Below are 22,220 nucleotides of genomic sequence, written 5' to 3'. Positions count from 1 at the left end.
TTTTTTTTTAACTCCGCAAAATGTACAACCCATTCTGTTAAACTGATGGATAATAGTATTTGTGGCAAACCCCATATTCATAACATTTTTAGGTTAGACATTACTTAGACCATCTTTCAAAACTTCAGTCGGTCAGATTTTGTAACACATTTAAACATAAGATTCATTCGCACCAAAGCAGCCTTTATTTGACGTGAAATATTACTTCTGTTTAAAATAACTCTTTTCTAGTTTATTATATTTTAAAATGCATTGTAATCCTGTGATGGAAAAGCTGAATTTTTAGCACCAAGTAAGCTAGAATCTAACAACAACTCTGACGGTTGTCAGTGCACATGTGTGTCAGTTTCCCAAAACTGCTAAATAGATTGCTTGTGGCGCAATCCTTCCTATAAATAATTTTTCAATAACAATATACAGAGGTTTTCAGCAGAATGCCAATACCTGTCAACAAGTTCCTTCATGCTCTCACTGTCCCGGTCAAGAGGCTGATCCTGATCATCAGCCAGAGGAGTCCCAGTTTGGCGGTAAATGCACCGTACCAGGTATCTGACCTCAGACCAGTGATTCTGCAGTTGTTGCGACTCCCGCTCTGACTCCGCTGTGATCTCCCTGACCAAAGGCACCACAGGCATCGTAGATGAAGAAATAAGTCTTGATTAGCCAACAGACATGATTATAAGACCCATGCGAGCTGATCCCACAACATGTATTAAAAACTCATGCAGGACTCACCTCCGCTCGTAACAGGCCTCACAGCTACACACTGTGTCTACAGTGAGGGGTGTGCTGAGATCTGGAGCAGGCAGTGTAGGAGTACCAACTGTCAGTCGTCCTCCGGCCCCCAAGGGCTCCTGGGACAAACCGCCATTACCCATTGGCATGTGCAATAAGAAATCCTGATTCTGATAAAGAACAAGAAAATATTTATGTACCACTTTTTCTGTTTGCAAGCTATTTTCAAAAACCCTCTGACACTCTGCTGCTACATATTTATGGTACACTTTAAATTAGAGTTGGATAACACTGACAAATCCTGGGGTTACAAAAAAAAAAAATTTTTTTTACATTTTAATATTTCAATCATCCTGCCAAGTGATATGTCTCATCTTTTCTTGACTTTAACAGCATTTTAATCCATCTTGTAGATGACCTGGGAAATAAGGTTCACTTAAAGTGGGAGCTAAATGTCTTTTCCGACATTAAATATACAGTTATGCAATGTTTATTACACAGAATCTGTAGCAATATCATGGGCCATAAGCATCACTTGGTTCACTGAGTGTAGTTTGGGCCCCTCATCAATACATCCTGTAAATGTTGTCATACGCTCTTAAAAATTAAGGTACTTCACGATGCCATAGAGGAACCCTTTTTGTTTAAATGGTTCCATAAAGAACCTTTAACATCTGAAGAACCTTTACGTTTCACAAAATGTTTTTTTGTATCGTAAAATGTTTCTTCAGATTATAAAACGTTGAGAAAGAGATGGTTCTTTAAAAGAACCTTTGACTGAATGGTTCATTGTGGAACCAAAATTGGTTTTTAAGCACCTTTATTTTTAAAAGTGTATGTCTTTCATACTTTCAGCCTGTTTTTCTTAATTAGTAAAATGCAATTTTATAGAAGTTGAATCATGTAGACAACAGGTTAAAGGGATACTCCACCCCACAATGACAATTTTGTCATTAATCCCTTCCCCTTATGTTGTTCCAAACCCGTAAAAGCTTTGTTAGTCTTCGGGACACAATTTAAGATAGTTTGGATGATATTTGGATTTTTACTGTCCCTTAGACTGCCAAGTACACGGTTACACAGTCAAAGTCCAGAAAAGTACGAAAGACATCGTCAGAATAATCCTTCTGCCATCAGTGGTTCGACCGTAACATTATGAAGCGACAAAAATACAGCCGCGCCACAAGGATACGTTTTTTCACTTATATTTACGCCTTGATTTGAAATAAAACGTTGCAACCTTGTGACACGGCAGACACAGAAGAACATACGCTTCCTGCATTAAGCTCATAATGTCCAAAATGGCGCTACGGTGATGTGGAGAGAAAATTGTTGAATAAAGTTATTTTTGTTTTCTTCGTGTATAAAAAGTGTTCTCATCACTTCATAATGTTACGATTGAACCACTGATGGCAAATGAACTATTCTGACGACGTCTTTCTTATTTTTCTGAACTTTGACAGGGTAACTTAACAGTTTATGGGACAGTAAAAAGTCTCTCGGTTTTCATCCAAAAGATCTTAAATTGTGTTTTGAAGATGAACTAAGCTTTTACTGGTTTGGAAAGACATGGGGGTAAGTGATCAATGACTATTTTCATTTTGGGGTGGAGTATCAATTTAAGTATAAATATGAAAATGCAACAGTGCATAATTATAGCAAAATGCTCCACTTTATAGTTATTTTTCTAGCTGACTGATAAGCTTATGGACACCAAATTATTATTCTGACTTAAGTGTATATTACTTTGCAATGTTTACAAGCTTTACATGTTTTCTGCTGTTTAAAACACTGAATGAGCTTTTACATGAGACATTTCAGCAAGTTGTACTGTGGGCTCTCTTATAAAATAGTCTACCTTTTGATGTTAAGTGCTAAAGCGACTACGCCCGTCACATTAAAGAGTGCCAAAATTGTATATATTGTTTGAATTTTTGTATTAAATTGGAATAATTTTAAAGCCGATACTTTGTTTATTAAAAAGTAACAAAGCACAAAGCTTTTTGCAATTACTGGACGTCAAGTGCGCTTCAAATAATGAAGTTCACGCATTATCAGAACAGAACATAGCATAGACTAAGATCTTGTTAAGAAGAAGCCATATTATTGATGATTATAACCAAGAATTTTTAATGATATTGGCAATATCCACACAGCTGACAGCTTTACCTGGTGTAGTTTGTTTAAGTTGTGCACGAAATAGATGATGTTTTTCCTCACTTTCACTTCTTACGTCACCATCATTTTGATCTCTCTCGCGCTGCACAACTGAGCTGTGTTTAGCAGGTGTGCATCAGCGCTACTGTGCAGCAGAGATGAGGACTGTTTGAAACTCTTTTTTTTTTTTTTTTTCACTAAAACTTTGATGTGCATTGTCTCAGTTTAATACGCAAAAATAACTAAAGATGTGATCAAACAATCAAGAAAAAGGCATTATTACATGCACATTTTGAAGTTATATCTTCACTCGCAAAAAACTTAACTCACAACTAAAAATTTTTGGTCACAAATGTTACTGTTTAAGTTGCAGAAAGTGGTCAAATGCAAAAAAACAACAAAAAAAAAAAAAACGATTGAACAGTTAAAACTATTTAACACAATTAACGCAGGGGTGGAGCTAGGGTTGGCCACCCCACTCACAGCTGCTGCTTCTGAATCTCATTTATTTAGACGCAAAATATCTACATGACCACATAAAATGGGAGATTTTTCATATGCGCACTCCAACTTCACCTCAGCGCCATGCACTAGTCAAACAAGTGTGGAAAAGACAGAGGTGACGAGGGAGCTTCAGTAGAACAGTGAACTGTGGTCAGATGAGATGTTGTCAGGCCATATGTCAGTAAAAATGTATTTCCCTGTCCTGTCAGCCGTTACACCAGGGCTATTCAAATGGCGGCCTGACAAACTTCTACATCCGGCCCGAGGGAAGAGTAAGCTTTGTGCAGATCGCACATATTACTTTTTTGCGTTAATTAGCTTGTCCACAAGGTGGCAACACTGAATGATCTCATAAATGAGATTCTTTCCTTTTGAATTATACTTTTTATGCTTATACTATTATGTCTTTCTTGTTCTTTGTTTTATATTTTACAACAATACAAAGAGCGATGTCAGGGTTTTTCCTGCTTTGAATTTTTTTTGGCAATCAGCAAAAAAAAAAATGTCCCGCCAATGCCTTTTTTGATCAGTAAATGTGAATTATGAGTGATGTAAATGACTGCTGCACTTGTGATGCCGCTAATGTTAAATAAAAGGGAGATAAAGAGCAGAGAGCCCTCATCACGCTCTGTCTTTAAGCACCATCTTTCCTCTCCCTCCCTCAGACATACTAATAAAAATCAACAGATTTTTGGACCAACAGTCCAAAACTGAACTTACAAGACATCACTGTTAGAATCGGTGTATAACATATAATTTACTAAGAACACCTCAGCAAAAAAGTGTTTTTACCATTTAGCAAGAGTAAGATTTAATCTTGATAATTTGCAGTATTTTTGTTATTTATATGACAATGTAGACATATAGTAAACTACCTATAAAATTTAGTTTAAATTGGAGGTGAAACCAGATCAAAGCAAGTTGGTTTCATACATGGTAGAAAATTTGACTATTAGGCCTAGTTAAATACATTTTAAGGCATTTTTTTAATGCTACACTGTAGAGCTGTGAATCTTTGGGTAGGAGCATTTAGATTCAATTCACGATTCATAGGTTTGCAAATTTAGAATAATTAAATTAGATTATAATGATTCGTTTCTGCATTCACAGGATTATTTAAATGCTTCCCCTAAATTCTTCAAATGCTAAGTCAGGGGGCAAATTATGGCCATAGGTTAGAAAAAAAGGAAAGAAAAACCTTTTGTCCATTGTTAGATGCTAGTTTAATGATGCTATGGCATTCATAAACATTTATATATATATATATATATATATATATATATTTTTTTTTTTTTTTTTTTTTTTACAATGAATTATCTTCTTTTCTATTACTTTTAATTTGCTGTAAGAAATCAAATGAAAGTGAAAAGTGAAGTGACATTCAGCCAAGTATGGTGACCCATACTCAGAATTTGTGCTCTGCATTTAACCCATCCGAAATGCACACACACAGAGCAGTGAACACACACACACACACACATACACACTGTGAGCACACACCCGGAGCAGTGGGCAGCCATTTATGCTGCGGCGCCCGGGGAGCAGTTGGGGGTTCGATGCCTTGCTCAAGGGCACCTAAGTCGTGGTATTGAAGGTGGAGAGAGAACTGTACATGCACTCCAGTCCAAAAATCCGTCATGACGAGAAAAAAAAAACATATATATAAGTCGCACTGGACATTAAGTCACATTTATTTTAGAACCAAGAGAAAACAATACCATCTACAGCCGTGAGAGGGCGCTCTATGCTGCTCAGTGTAGGCTAAAGGAGCACTGAGCAGCATAGAGCGCCCTCTCGCGTCAGCCACCACCAAAGACCATTTTTGACCCAGGAAAAATCCTGAAAGTGTAACATTTTACCAGATTTAGTCCTATTAACTTTTACTGGGTCCCTACCAAATAATGTTGTTTCACATTATGTTTAGTTTAATGTTTTTATAAAATTATTGTGCACCCATGATGTTTCTAGAAATATTTGCTGATGAATTATCCACTCTTCTAGTTTATAGTAGTATTTTTTTGTCATAGATTATGATTATATATAGGGGTGCTCCGATCACGATTGACCGATCTATATGCGCATCTCGTCAGTAAAGCCGGTTCACTAATCAGCGGTAAATTCCCTCAGATTTCACATAGAGCAGCTGTTGCTACACACAGAGCCATTAAATCACAAATCACGCACCTGAGGGAACTTATCGCTGATTAGAGAACCGGCTTTACTGACGAGATGTGCATTAATGATCGGCCGATCGTGATCAGAGCACCCCTAATTATATATTTTTTCATTAAAATTAAGTTCTCCATATTTAGCAGATTGTGTTTAGCACACACAAGAGTGATGATCAGGTAAACACAGAAGTATAGAAATTCTGCATTCATTTAAAATAAAAGAAAAAAACCTGTGCTAGTATCAGATCAGATCGGAGATACTCAGAGATTGGATCCGCTCTGAAAAAATGGTATCGTGCATCCCTATTTCAAATGGCTAAGAAAATCAAGGTGGAACACAGTGAAGATTATGGAAATGTTATTTTAGATGTGATTATCAGATTTCTGTACCTTAACATCTACAATGTAAAATCCTAAAGCATCATTTAATTTGTATCTTGTGCTATTGTTTGTAATTTGTTAATTTTTTCTTATTTACTGACTGTTCACTTGTTTTTAATAATGCTTGAACTTTATAGCTGTCAGGCTAGTAGTTTTTTCTGTTCTATCAAAATTGAAATCGAGATTTGTAAGAATTTAACTGGTATCTAAAATATTGGTGTCATATAAGATTATTTATTAGAATATAAGATAACATAGATCAAAAACAATGTCAAAGGCAACCATTGTATTATTATTATTATTATATTTATTTATTTATTTTGTGGCAAGGCCGGCGAAAATATTGGCAGAGCAAGTAATAATTTTAACCAATGGCCCGACCGGACCGGTAAAAAACAAATCTAAATCTTGTTTGTAATTTGAGTTTATTTTACTGTTGAATATGCATTCCAATTTAATTTCTAATTTTATAGGCCCACCAGAAAGAGATAAGACATGGTAGCCCTCATTAGGCAACCTTATCTATGCAAAATAAAAAAGATTTTTTGGGAGGCTGATGATATGACCGGAGACATACAATTAGTTGCTTTAGCAATAAAACCTTTTTAATGAGGGAACAATATTGAGAGCACCAATAATTCCTTAAACGTTCAACACTCTGACTCAGCTGAAAATGAACAAGTTAATTACAGGAACCCAGACTCATTATGTGTCCAATTAGGATTTTTTTTTTTTTTTTTTTAAGACTAGAGGCAGAGGTAAAACATGCAAGTGTTGAAGGAAAAAAAAAAAACTAAACGTACCAACTGGTCGAGGGAAGGCTGACGATCATCCTTCTCCACGGTGCGTTTACAGTCGGAGCAGACGTACAGAGGCAACTGAAGGGCGCTGGAAGATTTGGGCGACTGGGCTGTCCCATTCTGACTGGATCCTCCAATGTCATGGGAGACAGTGTCCTTGCGCTCACTGCGACACAACAGGCAACGGTCCCCAGTGGTGTAAGGGGCCCTCTGGTTCACCCCGAATGTGAACGGGGTCTGAGTGAAAGACAACGAAACATAAACTGTGAGAAATCAGCTTTCACTTCTATTAGAAACGTAAAATGCCCATACAGGATCTACTCAAATTGCACTAATGGCCATCCGCCACAGGAGATCAATGGATCAACACAAGAATATGTTTCTAAACAGTAACCCAACTTAAACCGGAGCAGACTCTCAGGAAATCACAGCTGTGCTACCACACAGAGGAAATGCAAATACGGCAGAGTGCTGTAGAAATGTTGCAAAGTGAGAGATTTGCCTGTTACCTGAAGGACTCCTGAGAAGTCAGCGTTTACTGGCCCTTCTGAAAACTGTGGAGCACCATTCACTGGGACCTGAAGTGAAAGACGGCCATAAATCAACTCTCCAAAGCCGCAAGGTTATAAACTTATTACAATAATGTAATTACATACACACTGTTTTTTACAACTTCAGCTCAAAGCTAAAAGAGTGCCACCTAAATGCACTACTTGTAGCTCCCAAATCACAAAGAAAAAGCCTTTTGCAAAACCATGCAGAAGAGTTAAGTCAGTTCACTGGATAAAGGCTGACCCTGAGTTAGGGCTGGACGATATGGCCAAAATGTATCACAATATATTACTTAATTTCAGTCGATATGATATAATTCCGATATCAATATGAACAATATATAAAAAAGCCTCCAAAAAACTGTCAAGAACACCCACAATGGACGTCTTTACTTATAAACTTCTAAAAACTGTATTTGCCAAATCTATGAAACGTCCTCCTATAAAACTATACAATATTTTCTAAATAAAAATGGCACAATGTTCGCCTTTTATTTGTATTTGGCTTCCATACAACCAAGAAATGTGAAATCACTGTCAAATAAACACAAGACTCTCAGACTCACCTTATTAATATGAATATATTTCCATTTTAACTATAGGCTGATTATTCTTATAGACTGAAATAAAAGTGCTTCAGCCAGGATAAAGAATATGAAAAGGGTTCAGAGTTGCTACAGAAAACGCCCGCGCCTCATTTTGATTTCGTCAAAGCCTTTTTTGGAAAATCTATTTGTGAAGGTAAAATGTTGATAAAGTGGTGGGCCGCCACAAATAAATCAATGCACGGGAAACACTGGTAATATATATTGACATATCAGAAATGTGTTTAAAAATCATATCAATGTTACTGAAAAGAAATCAGCGATATTGAAATTGAATAATCGTCCAGCCTTACCCCGAATGAACCCTAATAGTAGTAGAACACCTATTTTTGATATAATATATACCATTAAAATAAGGCAAACCAATAATGATTTGAATTCCAATGGCTTTCATTTTTACTTTTGCACAATAAGCAGTAACAAAGATTTCTTCATGTACAGTGCTGAGTTGTCACTTGATCTTTATTCCAAAATGTGGAACATGAGAAAAAAAAAAAACTTAAAAACTAGGAAACCACAGAGTATTTTCCTTCCTGTGTTCCAGCCATAATTAATATGTTAAATGTTGTAATTTAATATAGCCGTCAAGACAAAGCAACTACTCAGATGATCTTAAAGGGATAGTTAACCCAATCTAAATCGGCCATTAAATGCTCACCCTCACATTGTTCCATTCCCCTAAGACTTTCATTCATCCTCGGAACACAGTTGAAGATATTTTAAATGAAACATTGGAAACTGAAGCATAGGTAAGGAAAATATATATGGTTATTCCTGGGGGGGGGGGGGGGGGCATATATTGGCAAACAAAAATCATTCCCATCACTTCAGAAAATTCAAATTGAATCACTGGAGTAACATGGACTACTTCCATGATCTTTTCACTTCCTTTCTGGGCTTTCGCAGTGAAAGTTACTAAGGCTGTCAATGGATGGACAGAAACCTCTCGAATTTCATTTAAAATATCTTCAATTGTATTAGTCTTAGTGGATTGGAAAAAGACATGTGGTTGAGTAATTAATGACGGAATTTTCATTTTTGGGTGAACTATCACGTTAACTTTGATAATAAAACACATATAAATAATTAGCAAAAGCTTGTAAATAATGTCACAGCGGGCTATCAGCAATTCAATAAATCAATGCTAGCAAGAATAAAGACAGCAATACCAAATCTCAAAAAAATAAAACAGCATTGCTTGTATTGTTTATAGCTACGGTGGGGAATTTTTCCATGTTAATGCTTCTCTCTATCTTAGCTTGATACGCAGAGACAACATAATTCAAGCCAACTGTTTGATTAGTCAAACACTGATTGGTTGACTCGAGCACATTAACAGACACACTGGCTTAACCAATGGGTGTCTGTCCAACCAGGGGCAAAGAAACTTAGGAAATCTGTTTTGAAAAAATAAATAAATAAATTATACACTTACAAATAACAAAAATTGTCAGTTTTATAAGGAAAAGGAGAATGTGACTTCTTGAGTGCCTGCTAAAATCTAACCTTAACAAAAATGTCCCAATTCCAAGCTCTCTGTATAGCAGATTACACACAGCTTCACCTGAGTTGACCCGAGCTGACTCTGGCTGTCAATTCGCATCAAAATGTTCTTCTGTATTCAGACTTATTCATGATCAAATCGAATTGATGCAATAATCAATTCATATAAGACCCAAACACTAACATTTCTAACTGTCTCTGATTTCTCACTAATGACATGGTCACAACATTTTGCCCACTGGTGGCTGAAATCGCATTAACCAGAACCTGTGCAAGCAAAAGAGCTGTAATTCAGTCCAGCGATGCAATGGCCTCTTTAGGTTGCTTATGTCAACACAGACTGATACTCTTGTTAACCTCTTGAGACCCTGTGGCCTCATATGAGGACATTATATTTTTGTGAATTTCTCTGAGTCTGTTCATGCCACAGTTTTAGATCTGGATGTCCTGTACAGAGCACATTCAGGGCTTTTCAGAGATACCAAATGATTGGATGTTTCACATGACCACTCCCTCTCCTTGGTCATCAAAATGTCTGAAATTAATTTAGTGACACTCTTATAGAAATATGATAATATTTCTATAATATATTGTAGTTATCATTTAAATCTGTCTAATTTTTAAATTCTGTGTCATAAATCAACATCTCAGAAATATGTTATGGGGTTTCAAATCAAAATATGACTTTCTGTTACTAAACAGGACATTGATTTCATACATGTCCTCAGATGAGGACACCGGGACTAAACGCATGCTTATGACGCATTTTTGGAGACATAACAAATGAATAGAGAAAGAAATTATATTTCAATATTCTATGAAATATTATATATTATTATGAAAATCTTGACAATTATTACTCACATTATTACACTTCTTTTTTCATTACATGTTGCCCCAAAAACACATTTATATGCAAATTAGATTTAGTTTATAGATACATTGTATATAATTAGAAAACCCATTAATGGTAATTTTACACACATTTTGCAGAAAGAAAAATGTTATACTGAATTATTCTGTTATACCATAGTTGAGAATCATCTTTATACAAAGTTTGGTAAAAAAAAAAAAAAAAAAAATCTTGAACATTAAAAATTTATTGGTGATTTAAAAAAATCTATTGTTTTTGCCTATGCATTTTCATTCATGTCTTTTAATTTTTTTTTTAGAAATTGAGTCCCGATGTCCTCTGCCGAGGACATAACATAACTTTATAAATGAAATGCATGAATGCAGAGCACAAGGCTGCACTGGGAAATCCTGTGTGCGATGCATGACATGCAATGTGCATCTGTGCTTGCAAAGTGAATGAAACTGCTTTGCAGCATTTCACATCATGATAGACCCACTGTCCTCACATGAGGACATCTTTTTTCTGGGAAAACTACTTCCTGTACAAAAACAAATTTTAGGTATTATACTTATTAGGTCCTACATATCCCAAATAGCAAGAAAAATTATAAAATGCACAACAGGCAATCTCTCGGGTTTCAGGAGGTTAAGGTACAGATGTGGTTTCCCTGGAAACAAGAGGCATACCAGCAGAAAGAATATGTCTCTGACAAAGCCCTGAACACTGGACCCTTTGCTGCGAGTGGCTTGTTCGTCCCTTGACACTTCTTCAGCTGAACACCATCAACACACCACAGCAAGGCAGCTGAGAAACTGAGGTAAGAATGTGTGTATATTAATATGGAACACGTTAAGAAATAACTGTGCTGATGTAAAGACATAACATCATGTTACATTTGTGTCCAATGCACAAACTTCGCACAAGACTCGATTCAAAACCACTGACAGGCGTAATTAAGGGTTTGTTGACATTTAGCGTCGACTATTTTCAAGCACTTCCGGTTTTGTTCCTACTTTGACACCTCTGCTGGAGTTCAGAAGGGCAATTATTTAGCCAATTTTGCTTAATAATAATAACAACAAATCCACTTTTAAATACGAATAAATTTGACATTGTTAAAAGTTAGTAAATGTGTAAAGTGAATAATTTGAACACACTTTGGCTTTAGCATTAGGTCTGTCTATATCTACGTGGTGACAATACTGTGGATCGCGGGGTGATAAACAGTGATATTTCCAGCATAAAAACCGCGTTTATTCCTCTTTTTATGTGAGAAGGTTAACAATAATATATCTATTGAAATGCATATGTAAACACATCAGCTAAAACTGGACAGCGCTTGACAAGTTAACGTTAGCTTTACATCACTCCGAGCAGCACAAATCACTCAAACATCCACATCTACTGCATAAAATCACTTTAAATACGCTTTGTACACCTCTTTACTATTTTCCTTCCATGTTTCTGTGATCAGACCAGGAACCGTTTAAGATTAAAGCTCTAGATCAGTAAAGCTGAGCTCAGGCTCTATGTAAATGTGTGCTCAGCTAGAGGAGTTCTCCTGAGCCTCCGATATCCTGTGATCTGGACTAAACTACAGTTTATTTAAGCTCTGATCCAGCATCAACCGCCTCGCATGCCCCAGGTGCATCTCACCTCTCTGTTGAGGCTCGGGATGGTGCTCGGGTCTCCGTGTGCGGAGCCGCTGGAGGGTGTTGGCGGAGCTCCGGCCTTCCCTGCGCCGCCGCCCCGCTTATTCTTCCTGCGCTTCGCTCCGCGTTTTGCGTCTGTAGGACTCATTTCTACCCCACGAAATACACAGACAGCGCTCCGTCTACAAACAGCGAGGTCTCGGGTGCAATGCCAGGCAATGGCGCTGCGAATACGGGTAAAATTTACTGTATTTGAGAGATATAATCTAAGAGACTGCCGACTTGCTCACAGTATAGCAGACTTCAAATTCCAATATGGCCGACCCAACAGGAATTGGCCAATGGCGTTTACGCCATGACGCAATAGCGTGTGATGTGCTTAGGGCTTATGGGAAATTTAGTTTTATTTTCGAGGTTTTCATTATTATTATTATTATTATTATTATTATTATTATTATTATTATTATTATTATTATTACTACTATTATTACTCCTTGTTTATATGTTGTGTCTGTGTTGGTGCTGGAAGATTGTTAAAACAATAAATGCCAGCAAAAACGGATAATGAAGCTCTTTGTTATTCTATTTATGCTGCTGTCTTGCTCTATTTTAAGTTCTCTCTCGTCCCACTTATTCAAGTCTCTTACAATTGTGTTGTGTTTCTGGTCAAGGTTTTTTATTTTATTATAGTTTTTTTACTAATATAAAAAAATCCCATTGCTCTCCGAGGCCATGTTTTTAAACGCAGTAATACTTTTAGTCATTAGGTGGCGCTAACTAGCTATTCAAACTTGTGTTGAGGTAAAATATCAGGTGAAATATCCAGTTTAGATTTCAATTTGGGTCATTATTATACAATATTTCATAGCTCATTCTAATTAGTATCCAGTATTCTTTACTGTTATTTTTATCTGTTCATGAAGTCTATTACGACAACAGTGTTAAAAAATATATAGTGCTATAAATAAAATGAAATAAAAAATGTGAAACTTTTTGTGGTTAATATTAACAACGTTTGGCCTTTTCATAATATCCGGACACATAACTTATTCTGCTATAAATTAATGCTTTACAGCTTAAAGCTACTATTTAAATAAATAAATGTATGCATTAAACAGACGCTTTTATCCAAAGCGACTTACAGTTCATTCAGGCTATCAAATTTTACCTACCACGTTTTCCCGGGGAATCGAACCCCCAACCTTGTGCTTGATAGAGCAGTGCACTACCAGGACAGAGTTTGGTGACCCCTGGCCTAAATCTTAGTCAATGTGAAATATTTAGACTGAAAAAAAAAGGTATACAAATGTAAAAATGTAAGACCATAACTAGTGAAGACCACACATGATAATAATTATATAAATTGTGACAGTTTGAAACTTTTATTCTCTTAATTTGATGTAGTATCGTCCTTCAACCAACAGATGTCGGCATTGCATTGCGTCCGTTTTATCGCTAGACAGAAAAAAATATAACCATTTGGTTGTTTTGTAGAAGGTTTGCCGTGGTCATATATCATAATAAAGACGAAACAAGGAAACAACAGCAGGGTAATTTTATTGCATTACTTTGAGTATGTGATGATAAAGAACACTAACAGAAAATGGCATCTATGAAAAATAGCATTCCAGAGATGATACTAATTATTGCCATATTTCTCAAAACCTCCAAAGCACGTCCAAAAAAAAAAAAATAAAAAAAAAAAAGTAGAGCATCATATACGTTTATTAACACCCTCAATCACTCCCTGCAGCCCTACAGTTTCAAGAAATCAGTGCCATGGTGAGCAAAGAGATAACAAGTACATAAGTATCCTAGTACATGGAACAACAGATGACAAACCCAAGACTTTAGATTGCAAAACAGATTAGATTTGCAACAGAGAAATCAAAATATCATGCACTTAATGGATCAAAAATGTCAAACAATTCTAAAATACAAAATCACATTTGGTCTAATCTGTACAAATAAATTAGTAGAAGAACAAAACTCTGGCTTTGCTCCCTACAGATTTCCTGCTTTACTGGCTCTTATAAAGGCAACTCTAAACTACTGCAAAACGACCCCAGAATACAGCAGTGCTATAGGCACACCCTCTTAAGAAAACACACACCAACAAATGCAAATAGCTTTCTTGTGTTTCTGCAGCAGAGTCAAAAAGTCAAGCAGTCTACTTTCAAACATACAGAAAATGTACTTTCAAGTTTCAGCAGGACAAGTTTTTTTTCTTCTTTTTGCCAGATTCAAATCTTTTTCCAGTCGCATACTTACATCCACCCTTTTTAAAAAGTGTTTAGCTATTCATAATCGGGACATGAGCTTTTCACGTCAGTAAATACAAAAGCAGAACGGATCTTTCATATCCAAAGTGCCTATACAATCAATCACACATTACGTTTTCAAACTGACTCTGGGAGCTGGAATCGGAAGCCAAACTGGAAGAAGAGGAAAGCAGGGAGACAAGCAGACAACCACTATACAGACAGTTCTGAAGGTACTAGCTATGTTAAAGGCTGGTTTACACTTAATTACTTTTAAAAACAGAACAGGTGAATGTGCTTCTTCTGTTGAACACAAAAGAAGATATTTTGAATAATGTGGGTAACAAAACAGTTGCTGATCCACACTGACCTGACTTCCATAGAATTAAAAAAAATAAAAAATACTATGGAAGTGTGTGGGGACCAGAGTCTCTTAGCTACCCACATTCTTCAAAATATCTTCTTACAATGAACTGAAATGCTACTGTATATCGAAATACTTTATAAACTGTGCTGGATGTTAAGTTTTCTGTGGAAGGGGAACATTTGAGCTCCTATATGAAACATACTGTTTATAATTACTACTACATGGTGACTTTCAAGTTGGAATTGTGTATATCGCAGAACAGTAACTGTAAAAAAAAATATTTTAGGCATATTTTGAGTTTTGATATTTGGGGTACCTGGCAACCCTGCTTTCAAGCCTTTCCAAACGCAAGGAACTCACTCAGAACAAACTCACCTCGAGACAAACAAATATCAATGTATGTGTTATATGATCATCTCAAAAATCAACAAGTTTGATATTCTCTTAACTGGTGGAATGATAATCTGTAACTAAAGAAATTGAAGTCTGTGTTGCTTATAATACACAAGTTGGCTTGTGAAATCTGCAGACTGGCTCTTACTTTGAACAATGTACTCGTACAGATTATACAAATCGGGGCAAACATCATGTAGTGTATTCTGGTCTTTTAGTTAATATTAAGTTTCAAAGATTCGCAGAATTGCTATACTGTATATGTATTTATGGATTTATATTTGAAACTGTCTCCATGTTGTTTCCCTAAGTAGTATTATTCTTTCAGCTGCAGGCCCTTGCTGACCTCAGCCTCAGCACTGCATTCTGGGAAGTGGGGAGGTTGGGCAGAGTGAGGGGAGGGCAGAGGTGCTGATGGTGCATTGGGGGTTGTTGAGGCTACAGGCTCAATGGGAGCAGCACTCCTAGAGTCCTCTGATTGGACAGATGAGCGTCCCCTATGGGATCGTCGTCTCTCTGGGTGGGTGGAGGAGGGTCTCTTTCCTGGAGGAGGGAGGCTGTGGTCCTGACGCCGGCGAGAAAGCTGGATGGTTTCCTTATCTAGAGCTGTGTTCTAAAGGAGAGAGACAATATGTTAATGTTCACATAAATAATGTGCACCCACCTAAAAATGAAAAGGAAACTGAAAACAATTCAGTAGGGAAAGAGTAAGTGAGATGAGATAGAGATCATTTCAATCTTAAAGAGACAGTGCACCAAAATAAAAATTCTGTCATCATTTATTCATCTTGTTTCAAAATGTTATGACTGAATTTCTTCCGTGGAACACAAAAAATATGTTGGTCCACAAGACAAGGTAAATTATGTTTATTAATTATGTTTTTTAAAAAGAAAATGATGTCATGACTGTTGCAGGTCAAAACTTACTGTGACCTTTGCTTTAAAGAGCCAGTAAGATGAAAATTCTAATCTTCCTATCACTGTTTATAAGTCCTGTACATTAGGTTTAAATCCATCCAAGGTTAAAAAACATTGTCATTTTGTCAAAATATCATTTTAAAATTATCTCAATTCTCAGAGATCCCCAAACGGTTCGCGCAAAGCTGTTCAAAAGATTCAGTTTCCTTAAACCCCACCTCTCGGTAGCATACTGTGTACTGATTGGTCAACTGACATAATTTTGATTGATTGTTCCGCACACAACTCCACGGTAAACTATGCGTTAGCATCTGTTTGGGGTGAATTATGTCTTATTCCTCTCACCGCAAAGCAAACAGTAAAATAAAAAACTTGAACAGTCTCGCTGCTTTTTCTTCTGTGTGGGTGTATTCAAGCCGCGCGCTTCAGTTTGAATCTGAATAGCACGTTCAGCGACGTGTGGTCACATTAGAAGGGAGACGTGAAAAACAGACATAGCGTTGTTTTCACATGGATTACTTTATCACAGAATATCTGTTTTCGGCAGCACTTGTTTAGTTTTAAAGTAGACATGTCAAGCTTTCTATAGATATCTCTCTCATGTCTCTTCGTTGAGTATTCTCGGAGTTACACTTCATTTTAATGACGTGTTTGTACATGACGATCAGCACAAACAAAGGCTTCAGACAGCACACATACTGATAAGACGCTCGGGAGAAAACAAACACATAACTATATAATCATACTTCTCGTTGTGATTCGGAGATGCTCGTTGTTTTAAATAAAGTTGGTAATGAACCCTCTTTTATGGCCAGACGCTTTGAAAATCCCGCTGTACTCACACTGGCATAAAGTTGGCTTGACGTTGGACGTTGGATATTCGCAAATCTAGGGACCGTCTCTAAAGTTACAGGAGAAACTACTATACACCTCTGTAACGTCAATAGCATGCAAGGAGAATGACTAACAGTCACGAAAACAACTTTTAACTGTTCATCCAGGTGTCAACTATAATGCACACCTTTTATATTTTTTGATAATTATTAAAATAAACTGTAAATCATGTGGAAAACAATTGCTACTTTTCATTACCGAATGGACTTAAATACAAATTGAAAGCTCAATAACATTTGAACAGAATGATTCACTTTCATAAAACATACTGTAAAGTGTTCATCTAGGTGTCAGCTACAATGCACACCTTTTATATTTTTCATAATTATTCAAATAGACTGTAAATCATGTGTAAAATATTGCTACTTTTCATTACCGAATGGGCTTAAATACAAATTTAAAGCTCAATAAAAATTGAACAGGATGACTCACTTTCATAAAACACACTGTAAAGTGTTCATCTAGGTGTCAGCTATAATGCACACCTTTTATATTTTTCATAATTATTCAAATAGACTGTAAATCATGTGTAAAATATTGCTACTTTTCATTACCGAATGGGCTTAAATACAAATTTAAAGCTCAATAAAAATTGAACAGAATGACTCACATTCATAAAACATACTGTAAAGTGTTCATCTAGGTGTCAGCTATAATGCACATCTTTTATATTTTTCATAATTATTCAAATAGACTGTAAATCATGTGTAAAATATTGCTACTTTTCATTACCGAATGGGCTTAAATACAAATTTAAAGCTCAATAAAAATTGAACAGGATGACTCACTTTCATAAAACATACGGTAAAGTGTTCATCTAGGTGTCAGCTATAATGCACACCTTTTATATTTTTCATAATTATTCAAATAGACTGTAAATCATGTGTAAAATATTGCTACTTTTCATTACCGAATGGGCTTAAATACAAATTTAAAGCTCAATAAAAATTGAACAGGATGACTAACTTTCATAAAACACACTGTAAAGTGTTCATCTAGGTGTCAGCTATAATGCACACCTTTTATATTTTTCATAATTATTCAAATAAACTGTTAATCATATGTAAAATATAGCTATTTTTCATTACCGAATGGGCTCAAATGTAAAATATGCCATAATTTAAAGCTCAATAGAATTTGAACCGAATGACTCACATTCATAAAACATACTGTAAGGTGTTCATTTAGGTGTCAACTATAAGCCACACCATTCAGATTTTTCATAATTATTCAAATAAACTGTTAATCATATGTAAAATATTGCTATTTTTCATTACCGAATGGGCTCAAATGTAAAATATTCCATAATTTGAACCTCAATAGAATTTGAACAGAATGACTCACATTCATAAAACATACTGTAAAGTGTTCATCTAGGTGTCAGCTATAATGCACACCTTTTATATTTTTCATAATTATTCAAATACACTGTAAATCATGTGTAAAATATTGCTACTTTTCATTACCGAATGGGCTTAAATACAAATTTAAAGCTCAATAAAAATTGAACAGGATGACTCACTTTCATAAAACATACTGTAAAGTGTTCATCTAGGTGTCAGCTATAATGCACACCTTTTATATTTTTCATAATTATTCAAATACACTGTAAATCATTTGTAAAATATTGTTATTTTTCATTACCGAATGGGCTCAAATGTAAAATATGCCATAACTTGAAGCTCAATAGAATTTGAACAGAATGACTCACATTCATAAAACATACTGTAAAGTGTTCAACTAGGTGTCAACTATAATCCACACCATTCAGATTTTTCATAATTATTCAAATAAACTGTTAATCATATGTAAAATATTGCTATTTTTCATTACCGAATGGGCTCAAATGTAAAATATGCCATAATTTAAAGCTCAATAGAATTTGAACAGAATGACTCACATTCATAAAACATACTGTAAGGTGTTCATTTAGGTGTCAACTATAAGCCACACCATTCAGATTTTTCATAATTATTCAAATTAACTTTAAATCATATGTAAAATATTGCTATTTTTCATTACCGAATGGGCTCAAATGTAAAATATGCCATAATTTGAAGCTCAATAGAATTTGAACAGAATGACTCACTTTCATAAAACATACTGTAAAGTGTTCATCTAGGTGTCAGCTATAAGGCACACCTTTTATATTTTTCATAATTATTCAAATAGACTGTAAATCATGTGTAAAATATTGCTACTTTTCATTACCGAATGGGCTTAAATACAAATTTAAAGCTCAATAAAAATTGAACAGAATGACTCACATTCATAAAACATACTGTAAAGTGTTCATCTAGGTGTCAGCTATAATGCACACCTTTTATATTTTTCATAATTATTCAAATAGACTGTAAATCATGTGTAAAATATTGCTGCTTTTCATTACCGAATGGGCTTAAATACAAATTTAAAGCTCAATAAAAATTGAACAGGATGACTCACTTTCATAAAACATACTGTAAAGTGTTCATCTAGGTGTCAGCTATAATGCACACCTTTTATATTTATCATAATTATTCAAATAGACTGTAAATCATGTGTAAAATATTGTTATTTTTCATTACCAAATGGGCTCAAATGTAAAATATGCCATAACTTGAAGCTCAATAGAATTTGAACAGAATGACTCACATTCATAAAACATACTGTAAAGTGTTCAACTAGGTGTCAACTATAATCCACACCATTCAGATATTTCATAATTATTCAAATAAACTGTTAATCATATGTAAAATATTGCTATTTTTCATTACCGAATGGGCTCAAATGTAAAATATGCCATAATTTGAACTTCAATAGAATTTGAACAGAATGACTCACATTCATAAAACATACTGTAAAGTGTTCATCTAGGTGTCAGCTATAATGCACACCTTTTATATTTTTCAGAATTATTCAAATAGACTGTAAATTATGTGTAAAATATTGCTATTTTTCATTACCGAATGGGCTTAAATACAAATTTAAAGCTCAATAAAAATTTAACAGAATGACTCACATTCATAAAACATACTGTAAAGTGTTCATCTAGGTGTCAGCTATAATGCACACCTTTTATATTTATCATAATTATTCAAATAGACTGTAAATCATATGTAAAATATTGCTATTTTTCATTTCCGAATGGGCTCAAATGTAAAATATGCCATAATTTGAAGCTCAATAGAATTTGAACCGAATGACTCACATTCATAAAACATACTGTAAAGTTTTCAACTAGGTGTCAACTATAATCCACACCATTCAGATTTTTCATAATTATTCAAATAAACTGTTAATCATATGTAAAATATTGCTATTTTTCATTTCCGAATGGGCTCAAATGTAAAATATGCCATAATTTGAACCTCAATAGAATTTGAACAGAATGACTCACTTTCATAAAACATGCTGTAAAGTGTTCATCTAGGTGTCAGCTATAATGCACACCTTTTATATTTTTCATAATTATTCAAATAGACTGTAAATCATTTGTAAAATATTGTTATTTTTCATTACCGAATGGGCTCAAATGTAAAATATGCCATAATTTGAAGCTCAATAGAATTTGAACAGAATGACTCACTTTCATAAAACATACTGTAAAGTGTTCATCTAGGTGTCAGCTATAATGCACACCTTTTATATTTTTCATAATTATTCAAATAGACTGTAAATCATATGTAAAATATTGCTTCTTTTCATTACCGAATGGGCTTGAATACAAATTTAAAGCTCAATAAAAAGTGAACAGGATGACTCACTTTCATAAAACATACTGTTGTCACGGTTCATGAATTCACTCTCTCTCTCTCGTCTAACGTGTTGTTAGGTGTGTGTCTATGGGCGTGGTCACTGATCAGCGATGATCAGCAGCGCCAGCTGGTTTCAATTGTTTGTCTACTATATAAGTTCAGTAACTGGTGTTTCACTTTGTCAGATCGTTGTTTCTCCCCGGTGTGCTCCCGTACCAGTTTCCTGTGTCCCTAGTTCCTGCTTCCTGTGTCCCTAGTTCCTGCTTCCTGTGTCCCTAGTTCCTGCCTGAGTCTTCCTGTGTCGTCGTTGTTCCTGGATCTTCACCGAGCACTGGATTACCGTTCACCATCACGAGGACTGCACACTCACCGGGATTCGAGGGATCATCACTGCAGCAAGCACCATCATCCGTTGCCCACCGAGGTCCCTGTGTCTCCGTGCCATCAGCCTTGTGTCCGCCCCTGTGTTACCCTGTGAACTGTTCGTGCTTTCTGACTTTTTGAGCTATTGTTAATAAACACGCCTTGCGTTTACATCCTGTCTCTGTGTTACGTAACAACTGTAAAGTGTTCATCTAGGTGTCAGCTATAATGCACACCTTTTATATTTTTCATAATTATTCAAATAGACTGTAAATCATGTGTAAAATATTGCTATTTTTCATTACCGAATGGGCTCAAATGTAAAATTTGCCATAATTTGAAGCTCAATAGAATTTGAACAGAATGACTCGCATTCATAAAACATACTGTAAAGTGTTAAACTAGGTGTCAACTATAATCCACACCATTCAGATTTTTCATAAATAAAAAAAACTTTAAATCATATGTAAAATATTGCTATTTTTCGTTAGCGAATGGGCTCAAATGTAAAATATGCAATAATTTGAAGCTCAATAGCATTTGAACAGAATGATTCACTTTCATAAAACATACTGTAAAGTGTCCATCTACTTGTCAACTATAATCCACACCTTTTATATTTTTCACAATTATTCAAATAAACTGTAAATCATATGTCAAATATTGCTACTGTAACTTTCATTACCGAATGGGCTTAAATACAAATTTAAAGCTCAATAGCATTTGAACAGAATGACTCACATTCATAAAACATACTGTGAAGTGTTCAACTAGGTGTCAACTATAGTCCACACCATTCAGATTTTTCATAGTTATTTAAATAAACTTTAAATCATATGTAAAATATTGCTATTTTTCATTACCGAATGGGCTCAAATGTAAAATATGCCATAATTTGAAGCTCAATAGAATTTGAACAGAATGACTCACTTTCATAAAACATACTGTAAAGTGTTCATCTAGGTGTCAACTATAATCCACACCTTTTATATTTTTCATAATTATTCAAATAAACTGTAAATCATATGTAAAATATTGCTATTTTTCATTACAGAATGGCCTTAAATACAAATTTAAAGCTCAATATAATTTGAACAGGATGACTCACTTTCATAAAACATACTGTAAAGTGTTGCTCTAGGTGTAAACTATAATGCACACCTTTTATATTTTTCATAATTATTCAAATAAACCTTAAATCATATGTAAAATATTGCTATTTTTCATTACCGAATGGGATCAAATGTAAAATATGCCATAATTTGAAGCTCAATAGAATTTGAACAGAATGACTCACTTTTATAAAACATACTGTAAAGTGTTCATCTTGGTGTCACCTACAATGCACACCTTTCAAATTTTTCATAATTAT

The 22,220-nt window shown here is 35.0% G+C and overlaps 2 protein-coding genes and 1 long non-coding RNA gene across 6 annotated transcripts in view; 1 reads left to right on the top strand and 2 right to left on the bottom strand.

Annotated features, from left to right (window-relative positions):
* Nucleotides 1-12,292, bottom strand: part of LOC128016429 (protein FAM193A-like) — a 29,786-nt gene extending 17,494 nt beyond the window's left edge. Inside the window, exons 1-5 of one of the 2 annotated variants that reach the window (XM_052600921.1) lie at nucleotides 11,920-12,292; nucleotides 7,258-7,326; nucleotides 6,752-6,985; nucleotides 736-905; nucleotides 445-612 (exon numbers count right to left, since the gene is read on the bottom strand). In XM_052600921.1, coding sequence (XP_052456881.1) covers nucleotides 445-612; nucleotides 736-905; nucleotides 6,752-6,985; nucleotides 7,258-7,326; nucleotides 11,920-12,063 — 785 coding nt within the window. In that variant the 5' untranslated portion in view covers nucleotides 12,064-12,292. The remainder of the gene's footprint in view (nucleotides 1-444; nucleotides 613-735; nucleotides 906-6,751; nucleotides 6,986-7,257; nucleotides 7,327-11,919) is intronic. The other variant, XM_052600930.1, reaches the window with a different exon arrangement.
* Nucleotides 12,293-13,455: 1,163 nt separating this feature from the next.
* Nucleotides 13,456-22,220, bottom strand: part of LOC128016388 (serine/threonine-protein kinase DCLK2-like) — a 68,624-nt gene continuing 59,859 nt past the window's right edge. For 2 of the 3 annotated variants that reach the window (XM_052600863.1, XM_052600868.1), the window contains exon 17: nucleotides 13,456-15,549. In XM_052600863.1, the coding sequence (XP_052456823.1) occupies nucleotides 15,253-15,549 (297 nt within the window). In that variant the 3' untranslated portion in view covers nucleotides 13,456-15,252. The remainder of the gene's footprint in view (nucleotides 15,550-22,220) is intronic. The other variant, XR_008184159.1, reaches the window with a different exon arrangement.
* On the top strand, nucleotides 16,817-17,717 carry LOC128016422 (uncharacterized). Its single transcript, XR_008184172.1, has 3 exons — nucleotides 16,817-17,035; nucleotides 17,214-17,391; nucleotides 17,570-17,717. It is a non-coding gene; the product is annotated as an uncharacterized LOC128016422 (long non-coding RNA).

The sequence above is a fragment of the Carassius gibelio genome, chromosome A1 (assembly GCF_023724105.1).
Source record: "Carassius gibelio isolate Cgi1373 ecotype wild population from Czech Republic chromosome A1, carGib1.2-hapl.c, whole genome shotgun sequence".
In the NCBI taxonomy this organism is placed as follows: Eukaryota; Metazoa; Chordata; class Actinopteri; order Cypriniformes; family Cyprinidae; genus Carassius; species Carassius gibelio.
Note: the sequence above shows the minus strand (reverse complement) of the source record. Positions and strands in the feature narration are given on the sequence as shown.